This window comes from Helianthus annuus, chromosome 9 (genome assembly GCF_002127325.2).
Source record: "Helianthus annuus cultivar XRQ/B chromosome 9, HanXRQr2.0-SUNRISE, whole genome shotgun sequence".
Taxonomy (NCBI): domain Eukaryota; kingdom Viridiplantae; phylum Streptophyta; class Magnoliopsida; order Asterales; family Asteraceae; genus Helianthus; species Helianthus annuus.
In genome coordinates, this window is record NC_035441.2 from 7,044,219 (window position 1) to 7,056,591 (window position 12,373).

At 37.5% G+C, this 12,373-nt stretch overlaps 1 protein-coding gene across 1 annotated transcript; it reads left to right on the forward strand.

The window, feature by feature from the left end:
• The first annotated feature begins 204 nt into the window (after positions 1-204).
• On the forward strand, positions 205-9,233 carry LOC110877107 (CRS2-associated factor 1, chloroplastic). Its single transcript, XM_022125267.2, has 5 exons — positions 205-1,074; positions 4,140-4,267; positions 6,416-6,641; positions 7,644-7,771; positions 8,418-9,233. Exons 1-5 carry the CDS (start codon positions 267-269, stop codon positions 9,096-9,098), a joined length of 1,971 nt encoding a protein of 656 aa, XP_021980959.1. The 5' UTR covers positions 205-266; the 3' UTR covers positions 9,099-9,233.
• The last annotated feature ends 3,140 nt before the right edge of the window (positions 9,234-12,373 follow it).

Here is a 12,373-nt window from a genome sequence, read left to right on the forward strand (position 1 = left end):
CCTCTCAATCGGTCTCTCTTTGTGTGTCTCTCTCACCAAAAAACCAGACAAGATGACCACTAGATTTATGGATGTCGAAGATTTATGTTTTAGGTGTTAAATTATAAATAGACAAAAATACCCCTCATACTTTAATCTTCATATATTTTTAGTATCACCCCTTGTATATCAATGATTGTTCATTTTCTTCTCTTTTTCCACCATCTCAAAACACATTGATCCATTAACCTCATCAACTGAAGCCTGAAACTCAAACCCCCCAAATAATGTCTCTAACTCTAAAACCCATCCTCCAATTCCCACTTTCCCCACCACCACACCACCACCACCACCACCGTCCCACCACCGTAATCAACCTCTCCCGGTGGAACAACCCCAACTTCTTAAAACACACCCACCACAAACTCACCCAAAAACAACACGAAGACCACTTACGCCTCCACAAACGCTTCCACTCCGCCACCACCATCACCACCACCCCCACCACCACCCCCACCACCACCCCACCACCGTACAAATCCACCGGCACCCCCTCCTCCCCTTCCCGTTCCTCCATCCCCGGTAAAAAATCAAAATACTCAAAACCCCCAAATTCAAAAAACTCACATTCCCACCCTGCGTTTAAACGAATTGTAAGAATTAGAAAAATCCCAGATGAAATTCAAGACGAAAGTGATGAAACAGTGATTAAAGTAAGTGATAAGGGACTTACATATGTAATACCCGAAGCACCGTTTGAATTTCAATACAGTTACACGGAGACACCGAAAGTGAAGCCGTTGAAGCTTCGGGAGCCTGCGATTGCGCCGTTTGGGCCGGGGAGTATGCCGAGGCCGTGGACGGGGAAGAAGCCGTTGCCGAGTGGGAAGAAGAAGGTGGAGTTTGACTCGTTTAAGTTGCCGGAGCCCGGGAAGAAAGGGGTTAAGCCGGTGCAGGCGCCTGGACCGTTTTTGAGTGGGACCGGGCCGCGGTATGTGGTTAAGAGGGAGGAGGTGTTGGGGGAGGAGTTGAGTAAGGAGGAGGTTGATGCTCTTGTTAAAGGGTGTTTGAAGTCATCAAGACAGTTGAATATAGGTATGTTTTGTTTTTGTTTTTAGGCGAATTGGATTTATAGTTTAATAGTTTTTAGGGGTTGTTTGTTTACCTCTTAATGAGGCTCTTAATGGTTCAGACCTCTTACTGGTTCAGACTGTTTGTTTCATGAGCAGATGTCTGAATGGTTTAGACATTTGCCTCTGTATTTTTTAAGCATTATACAAAGTCTGAATGGTTAAGACCTCTAATCTGAATTGGTCAGACATTTGCCAAACAGCCCCTAAGTTTTGATCCGTTAGCTGATAATAATCCATACTGACTTCGTAACTGAAGGCATTCGTGACGTTAACTTTCGTTAGAAAAGTAAGAATTCATACCGGCAAGCATAGTTGTCAAGGCGCAAAGGGTGAGCCTTGGGCCTCAATGCAAGGCGTATAAAAAGCGAGGGCTTTTTTAGGCGAGGCGTATAGTAAAAAAATACAATTTTTAGGGGTTTTAGACATGTTTTAGGCTTCTTTAGGGCTAGTTTAGGTTGCTTTTGGTTGATTCCGGGCTTGTTTAGGGTTGGTATAATTGTTTCAGACCTGTTCAGATGATTTTTGGTTGAAATTTTGTCGGAAAGTTGCGGCTGAGGACCTGAAAGTGGTGCTTTTGAGGCGAAGCAATCATAGCTGTTAATAGCGAATAGCGAATAGCGGACCATAGCGGCAAGCAACATTTACACTACGTAGCAATAGCGTCATAGCGATGAAATAGCGGGCGCTATTTTATATTTGGCGATACACTTGAAGAAAATTTTAGAAATGTTTTATATGTATATTATATCCAAGGTTTAAAAAAATGGAAACGAGTTTCGAGGCGTTTTCCCTTCACCTCACAAGGCGTAAGCCTCGAGGCGAACCGAGGCATAAGTCCGAGGCAGAGTTAAAAAACAAATATAAATATTATATATCTTATAAATATAGTAATACTAACTAAATTCATCATCAAATTCATCAAAATAATAAAAAACACACATAAAAAAGACATAAATTGCTTGAAATTGACACAAAAACTCAAAAAATCAAAAACAAATATCAAAAACCACTGAGGCGCACCTGAGGCGCAGCCTTTTTAGCGCCTCAGCCCTTCTGAGGTGCACATACAATATAAACCCCATGAGGCGCGCCTCAGAATCGTTTTTTGGCCGTTTCACCTTGAGGCGCGCCTCGAGGCGCACACCTCAACCGTTTTTTAAAACCATGATTATATCCAAATATGGTGTTTCTACACGTATATTTAACCAAAAACATAAAATCCAGCTATTGTATACGTTTTTTATCGCTATTTATATTAGAACCGAAAGAAAACAAAAAACCTGAAACCCCGTTATTTACTCGCTATGGAGGCGCCAAAATCAGATAGCGATGAATGAACGCTTCGCTACGCTATTCGCTATAGCGCTTGCCATGAGCGCTATTAACAACTATGGAAGCAATGTAACCAATGACACTTAACTTTCACTTTTATTGTCGGGGCAGTCACATACTCATAGAAAAGTAACTTAGTCTACCCCTAATGGACAATTGAGTGATTTTTATCCTAATCAGAATGTTGTAAATTGTTTTGAAATGACGTTAGTGGAAGTTATTGATTAATTTACTTGTTTGAGTTCAGATTTGTTTAGAGCTGCACTTACATTGGGTTTTAAATTTCGTTAAACTGATCTCTTTGTCTAGTTTGGATGTTCGGACTTGACTCATATTGTCTCACTTTCAAGATTAGTGATCTTGGATTGTAAGATGGTTTTGGATGCACCTTTTGCAATTATCAGTTTAAGTATTTGGCTAAACCTTTTCTGATTATGGTTTTATAGCTTATCTAAGGTCAGAAAAAATCAAATTTTGAGAAACTACTGATTATAGATATTAAAGTATAGTTACATAGGGTAGGGATCATTTGAGAACCACTCTTATTGCGAGAACCAGGAGAACCAATGTGAACACAAGAAAATAAACCCACTCCACCACCACCCAAAACCTAAACACCCCCCCCCCCCCCCAAAAAAAAAAAAAAAAAAAATTAACACTAACCCCCCACCCCACCCAATCTAAATGCTAAAAACTAAACCTTAAAGCTACCCCCCACAACTAAATGCTTAAAAAGTTTTTTTTTCCTTTCAAATCACAAAGTAGCGATTTAAAAAAAATTGTGTTTTTAAATTTTTTTTTTAGGTATTTTTGGTTGTGTTCACACTGGTTCTCATGGTTCTCGCAATAAAGGGTGGTTCCTAACGGATCCTTATCCTAGTTACATATATATAGATAAATGCGATTGTCTATGCAGTTAAAGCGGTCCAAAATCGAATAGCGGTCAAGGTCCGTTATGTGATATATAGGTTATAGCGGTGATATAGCGGTAATTTTTATACCATGCATAATTTATGTATTTTTTATATATATAAATATATCTTTGAAAAATATTAATAGTAATATCAAAATTCATAGTAATATCATTCCATTATCAAAAACCTGTCGCAAATCAAATACTAATAGTAACTTTGAAGTATTTAATTTAAGAATTAACACAATTAAACACCGTTACTGCTATAACCGCTATAGGCCACCGCTATAGCACCACTATAGTACCGCTATAGCGGTGCTATAGCGGTATTTAGCGCCGCTAATAGCGGAACCGCTATAGGCCACCGCTATTTGGACCGCTACACACTCTGAGGTCCGCTAACCGCTATAGCACCGCTATTGACTGCTTAGGCGATTGTATCATTATATGATTATGATTCCTTAAGTGACAATAATCAGTTTGAAAATACATGTGTAAATTGCTAATTGTGCTTTTAGATGTATTCTGAAGCTTCATGTGCTTAGTAAATACAGATATGAGTAGACATAGAAAAGAGATATTTATCGTAAACTTGACTAATGCAAGTTTGACTGAATTAATGTTATTAGAAACATGAGATTTCGGTTTGTTCAGTTTATTTGTTTTAAACTTAACATAAATTGAATTTCAATGATTAGAAACATCGTGTAGAGTCTGTTTTTCAAAGCATAATTTAAAGAAATTTATCGTTGTTCATTGCTTATTTATTCTAAACATTTTAGGTAGAGATGGTTTGACACACAATATGCTGGACAATATCCACGCTCATTGGAAACGAAGAAGGGTTTGCAAAATAAAATGTAAAGGTGTATGCACAGTTGACATGGACAACGTTCGCTTACAATTAGAGGTTGGTACTAAATACAATATATGTCTTCCACTATTTCTTTTTAATTTGTAGAAGTTTTTAGTTGTTTTATTTTTGTGAAGTATGAGTCGTATGCATAGTTATTGAAGGCGCTAGGCACACTCAAGGCGCATAGTCCTCGCCTAGGGCCTAGGCGCAAGGCGCAAAAAAAGCTAGGACCTGAGGAAAAAAAGCGCACAATGAAAAAAAAAATTACGTATTAGAAAAATAATAATATTCTTCAAATAAAGTAAATAAAAGCTATTATATAACATTTAATATTATATATTTAGTACCAAAAGTTCTAAAACATTAGTGTATTGGTGTATAAAAGTAGTTTTCCTTAGATAAAAGTAGAAATCTGGCTGGAATCTTGCCGGAATTTAGAGAATTTGGTCGGAAACGCTCTGGAATCTATGAATTGCGCCGGAATTTATTCCTGAACCATCACCTAGAGAATCAAAGCACAATTGCCTCGACTTAGGGCGCAATTGCCTCACCTCGCCTGAAAAATGGGCCTAGGCGCAAGAGGCGATGGCTTTTAACAACTATGGTCGTATGACTTTTGTATTATCATATAGACAACCAATCCCATACCCGTTTACTTTGGGATTGCTTTTTTTAAAAAGAACTAGTAATATTACCCCGCGCGTTGTGTCGGGAGTCGGGTCGGTTCGTCACGTTAGTAAGAAAAAAACACTAAATGGCGAAATACTAAAAGGAATAAAAGTAGAGGGACTAAACATGTATATTGCTAAAGTTAAAGTAGAGAGACTAAACATGTATATAAACAAAGTTAACCAATAAGAAAAAAACTTTATTAAAGCAGAGGGACTAAACATGTATATTAGGAAAGTTAAAGTAGAAGGACTGAACATGTATACAGTATATTAACAAAGTTAAAGGTGTAAACGGGAAAAAAAAAACAAAAGAGTTAAAAATTATAATAAAAAAAGAGGCCGCCATGTGGCACCATGTGATTCGCTAGAGTGAGTAGTGAGACACAATGCTTTGCCTTTTATATATATTCTTCGTTTGTCGAGCATCATTCTTATAAAAGCCATTTTTAACATTTCATCATGTAACAGGATAAGACAGGTAACCTGTATAAGACACGGTTAGACCTGTTTACCGAAAAGTACACCATGTGAATTTTCACTTTCTTAAAAATAATTAAATTTAGAGGGTTAGGATCCATCAATTCTCCTTCTTGGTTTATAAAACATACAACTGTGTTATAGACATTGGATATAAAGTAGTTAAACGAGTCGTATTCATGTTTAAAACTTGTGTTGTTCGCGTCGTCAGAGACCTGTTAAACCTGCTAAGACACGATTTGCCAGCCTTAAATATATGCCTATAAAAAGCAGGATTTTCATTTTTTTTCAAATATACATATGAAAACAGCGTATTTTGATAAAATACTGTTAAAATACACATATAAAATAAAATATTTCTAAAATTATCTTCTAGTGTATCGCTTAACTAAAATAGTGCCCGCTATTTCATCGCTATCATACGTAGCGTGTTGGTAGCTTGTCGCTATTCGCTATTAACAACTATGGTATTATAAGCATAAGCAGGTAATCCCTACTTATTGAAAACAACTTATTTAACACAAAGGGTAAACTTGTAATTTTGGATCCACCATGAATAATTAGTTCAAAATCAGCATCTAAAAATGTGTGTTCAAAGTTCAAACCAGCGTATTTCACCTGAACAATACGTAGATAAGCGTAATCATATTTACGCTTAAAAACGCTTATCCGCTTTTAGTAAAGCACAATAAGCAGATAAGACGTTTAAATAACCATTCCCGGCCTAATAATCTTGACGTTCTCCATTAGTTGAGCATCATTATTTTAAGAGTAAATTATGTTTTTGGCCCCTGTGGTTATATCACTTTTACTAGATTAGCCCAAAATAAGAATTTTTAACATATATGCCCCCATGGTCTCTATAACTAACCATTTTGGCCCCCATGATCTCTAGACTTAGGGGCCAAAATGGTTAGTTATAGAGACCATGGGGGCAGATATGTTAAAAATTCTTATTTTGGGTTAATATAGTAAAAGTGATATAACCACAGGGGCCAAAAACGTAATTTACTCTTATTTTAAAAACCTTTTTTAACATATTATCTTGTAACAGGATAAGACAGGAGGGAAAGTAATATATAGCAAAGGAGGAGTTGTGTATCTTTTTCGAGGTAGAAATTATAACTACAAAACTCGCCCGGTTTTTCCTCTTATGTTATGGAAGCCTATAACCCCTGTATACCCGAGGCTCGTTCAACGGGTCCCAGAGGGGTTAACTCTTGAAGAAGCAAGTGAAATGCGCAGAAAAGGGCGACAGTTAACTCCAATATGCAAACTCGGTAAGCCTTTTAAGTTATAACTAGTTGTGGCAATTTTGATCTCTTAACCCAGAGTAAAAGTACACGGATGGTCCCTGTGGTTGACCAAAATTCTCGATTTGGTCCCTAGCTTTCCGAAAGTACACGGTTGGTCCATGTGGCTTGCACTTTATAACCCATTCAGTCCCCAACTTTTGCCAAGAGTACATGGATGGTCCTTGTGGTTTGCACTTTGTAACAAATTTGGTCCCTAACTTGGACTTGTTGAAACCTTTAGATTTGTTAGCTGCGGACTAAATGCGTTACAAAGTGCACAAACAACAGGGCCCATCTATGTACTTTTGAAAAGCTAGGGACCAAATCAAAAATTTTGGTTAACCACGGGGACCATTTATGTACTTTACTCTTTAATATATGAATGGAACGGTCAGTTCGGGTTGTGTATTATTCGGTCAAATGGCTAAAATAAGAAAAGGTAGCTAAAAATGATATTGGTCAATCATGTCAAAAGGTATCCTTAATTGTATAAAACCTCCTAAATCATTACATTCGTAAGATTAAATTTTAATTAAAACTATAATATCTGTAATTATATTTGACTTTTGGTGATAAAATATGCCTTGTTGGTCAAAAGGTTAACATCCACCATGTAGTTAATAGTTTTGACAATGTATAATAAATATTTGAGTTAATTACTGTTTTCGGTCCCTGTGGTTTTTCAAAAATCACTATTTCAGTCATTAGTTTAAAAATTGCGATTTCAGTCCCTGTGGTTTCACTTTCGTAACCATTTCAATCCATTATTCGGTTAAGTACAGGGACTGAAATGGTTACGAGGTGGACTGAAATGGTTACGAAAGTGAAACCACAGGGACTGAAATCGCAATTTTTAAACTAATGAACTGAAATAGTGATTTTTGACAAACCACATGGACGAAAACAGTAATTAACTCTAAATATTTTTTTAACTTTATAATTGGTGTTTCGGAAAGCTGATTGGAAGATGATTTACTTGTGTTTCAGGGAAAAACGGGGTTTATTGTGATCTTGTTAATAATGTTAAAGAGGCATTTGAAGCATGTGATTTAGTGAGAATAAATTGTGAAGGAATGAACGGGAGCGATTACCGGAAAATCGGTGCAAAACTAAAGGTATGCAATCACCATCCGTTCTTGCTTGTCCGTACGAATCATAGATACATGACTTGCAAAATTATCTAACTATAGGAGAGTTGGCAGCTTGTCGGGTCACATTGGTTGACCCGGAACACATTTGTCGAAAATTATTAAAATGTTTTACAAATGGTTTTTGTGTGACATATGATTAAGAAAACTTATAGAGTAAAGTTCACGAATGGTCCCTGTGGTTTACCAAAAAAATGGATTTAGTCCCTGGCTTTCCAAAAGTACATGGATGGTCCGTGTGATTTGCACTTTGTAACGCATTTAGTCCCCAACTAACAAATCTAAAGGTTTTAGCATGTCAAAGTTATTAAGTTAGGGACTAAATGCGTTACAAAGTGCAAACCATAGGGACCATCCATGTACTTTTGGAAAGCTAGGGACCAAATCCAAATTTTTGGTATACTTTACTCAAAGTTATATTATTTTTATAATAATCTTATTTGTTGCATAAAATGATTCAAGAGGTTTGATCTGGTTGACCTGCATCTTTAAAACTGTTTTTTTTTTTTTTTTTAATTTAATTTGCCTGCTTAACCCGGTAAGCATAAAACAGAACTGCAATGAACGGGTCAAAATTACGAAGCATTTGGTAATTTCGTTTTTGACACTGCAGGATCTTGTTCCATGTGTGTTGATTTCATTTGAGCATGAACACATACTTATGTGGCGTGGGCAAAATTGGAAATCCATGTTCACAGAAGAAGACAAGCCTCGAGAAGCAAAGAATCCCGACCCCGAATCTGAATCTGAACAAAATGATACTGTAGTTTCAACAACCAACGACGATAAAAGCGTGTTTGATGACGATAAAACCGTGTCTGATGATGATGAAAGCGTGTCCGATGATGATGAAAGCGTATCGGATGATGATGATGAAAGCATAACACACGTTGATATCGAAAACAATGCATCAGAAAACACGAGTAATCAAGATTCTTTAACGGGAGTGATGTCACTCTTAAAGCAAGCGGTCCAAGACGGGATTGCGTATGTTCTAGAAGATTCCCATTTGGATGCCGACATGGTGTATGCAAAGGCGGTTGCTTTTTCGAAATCCGCGCAGCCCGGGCCCACTTTTAGACTCCAACGGGCTAAGAAGGTGGTAACGGCGACATCAGAGAAGCAAGAAGATGAAGAAACAGTCGAGAACGAGGTAGTAACTGTTTCGGTGCCAAAGAAAGGCGGGAAAAACAAGAACACGAGAACCCGAAAGAAGGATTTAAAGGAGAGCTATCTTGATGTAGCTCCACAAGCGACTCTTAGAGTCGATGAACTAGCTAAGCTTCTAGGTTAGGTTAGCATTTGTATCATATATTCATATCGAATCGGGCAAATAATTATCAAGTATTTTATTATTTTTTTTTTTGTTATAAGTCCAACTTGCTTGTCACTAAAAGCCTAAATGAAATTACCTTATTTGCTACCAAAATTTAAAATTTATGTGTTGACAAATTCACTCTTAAGGGTTGATAAAGACAAGATGTGTCTACCAATAAACAAATTCACTCTTAAGGGTTGATAAAGACAATTTAGAAATATGAAAAAGTATATCGTACATTACGGCTTAACGTACTTCACGTACAGCAATGTGCGTGATTTGTTTTATAACATGCGTGATTAATGTTTTCAATATGCGTGATTATTGTGTTTCAACATGCGTGATTTTGGATTTTTGAGTTACAACGTGCGTGATTTTAAAATGAACGTGCATAATTACCTGTCGTACGTGATGTACGTTAAGCCGTAATGTACGTTAACCTTCCTCTAGAAATATAATGTTATATATAATTATGTAAACATTATTGTCTTAGAACTACCTCTCATCATAAAAGTAAATTACATGATTATTACAAGATCATCAAAACAAAATACAAGTAAACTACATAAAGGTTTGATTGGCCTGTGTGGAATAAAGCTCCTAAGAGCTTTAAAGCATTACGTTTGCACATCAGTGCCATGTAGACAGGGGGCTTTAAAGCCCCCCACCTTTACATTAGAGAGTATACTTGGTCTATAGCCTTAGACACTGCATTAGTCATACACCAACACAAACACTCAAACATGACATACAAGCAGTGGCGGACCGAAGATTTTTTTTCATTGGGGTCCATTTTTTGTGTAAGGATTTTTCACAACCAAACATTAAAATTTTCGGGTCGGTCATCGTAATCGGGTCGGGGCTAGGAAATAATGTAGAAGCATTTAGTGGACATGAAACCACTACATTATATGTTGGAAGTTTTATTTGGTAATCAAGTGTTAAAAAAAATCGACATTCAATTTATCATTTTAAAGAAGCAAATTAGAGGGTCAATGGGTGGTTGTGGTGTTTTAAAACACTAATTTAATTTTGATGGAAAAAATAAACTAAAAAAATAAGACATGTAAGACTTGAACTTGATATCTATTTGTTGGAACACAAGTGAATTTACCACCACACCATTTTTGCTTTTAATACCATGGGGTCCAATTAATTGCTTTTATGGGGTCCTTAAAAAATTTAACATACCGTTTCTACTATTTTTTAAAAAAGATTGGGGTCCGTGGACCCCGACCCGGACCATGTGGGTCCGCCCCTGCATACAAGGACACACATACATGATATACATACGCCCGTGGCATCCAAACATACATTGTAAGAGCATTCACATCCATTCCACCAAATGTTGTGAGTGGAGTTTTTATAGTATAAAGAGTATAAAAAGTGGTTGTGAGTGGAGGAGAGAAAAAATGTTACTGTTCATCTGTATATTTGAGGGGACACTGTTCACCCTTATAGTTTTTTAATATATTTTGAAAGTGGTTATGAGTGAAGGAGAGAGAAAAGGTAATAATAAAGGTATAAAAATATATTATTTAATTGAAAAGGAGAGATAAACTGTATTGTTTTTTAGTGTAATTTAGGGTGAAAATTTGGTGGAATGGATGTGAATGCTCTAATTGCGGGTATGTCGACATCATCAACATCACTCTTTACTAACGAGGATCACGTCAATCTATTCGTATCCTCATTCCCAGTGGCGACATCCTTGAGATCGCGAAAACAACATCCACTCCTGCCTGAGGGCCGTGAGACGGAGCCTATGGAGGAGTCTCTTGCATGGCAATCATCTACACATATTCCTACACCACATTATTGCATAAATCCATTGACACTGATATGTCATCATTTTATTTTCTAGAACCGTGATTCACATCTTTGGTTAATATTCTTTGGAAAACGGATTGACCATGAAGTCGGAGCGCCTTGCTCATTGCATACTCGAACTCCCTTCTACCTCGGACGGCTTAACGACTAATTTGCTTCCTCCAGTAACATATGTCAATGAACCAGTTTCATCTCTCGAAGTCACAATTCATGTGCATGTTTGTTCCTTGCGCACTTTCACATCTATAATCCTTTGGATTGGATTCTCATGGTGTGTTTCAACTCGAGTGAATCCTCAGATCAACCGATTCCAGACTACTCTTTCTGATATAACTCATAGTTGATCAACATTTGGTTAATTAACTAAGCTTTTGATGACCATGTCATTTTGACAACACTATGTACTCGGCAGTTTAATCTGAGGGACATTTTGACACAAGATAGGTGGAACTCGGGTGAGCATGCAAATCGACTTATCATTACGGGTGCACACGTATAGTAATTTGCGATGTGTCACACCCCCAAAATCCACCTGCGGATAACACCCGCTTCGAGGGCGTGACTGACCAGGATCCAGCCACCAATTATACTGAGCATTGAATTAATAGTAGAAATATTTAATATCCAAAGTAGTTAGCAACATCGTAGTTTAAGTTCGATAATTAGTTTAACAAAACAGCGGAAGCATAAACCAAAGTAGTTTAAAGATAGTTCTTAGTTCAAAATAATTAACCCAACACACGGGTTTGACGAACACTACACATCCCCAAGCAGCAGCTCCTGAGTCACAGGTTACCTGCAAAGCATGCAGTAAGGGGTCAACAATAATGCTGAGTGAGTTCACTAGTTGTCCAGTTTTAGTTTACCAAAAACTTAAGTTGTTTAGATAAAGCATTTATAATCACGTGGTGGGGAGCTACCCCATCTGTAAGCTCACTAAACTGTAGATACCGAAACTGTTGACGGAATATAAATATTTGTGCCCCGAGTCAATGTCTATCATCATTGACCATGTTGCAAGGTCTACTAGTTCACGCCCGATCTCCCCCGGTCACGGTGTGAGGTTGTCAAACCTAATAGCGCTATCAACTAATAACCCGTTCGCCCCCGGCGATTAATCGGTACTGTAAGCAGGGACTTAAGGTGATAGAGTTTCGTTTAGCATGGCTAGTTGTGATTTATAAATAGTATCCAAACGTATCTCCCCCGGAGATAGTAATTACCCATTCTGTTTTCCCCCGGAGTAATGGGTCGAAAGTATTTTCCCAAAGTTGGTAGTTGTTTGTGTCCCTCCGCGGGACGCATGCTTTTAGTGTGTGAACTCACCTTGGGTCGCTCGGCAGATTAGGTTACTTGTCAAACACGTTGGTCACCACGTCCTAACATGGTTACCGGTATAGGTCAGGTTTATTGTACACGCA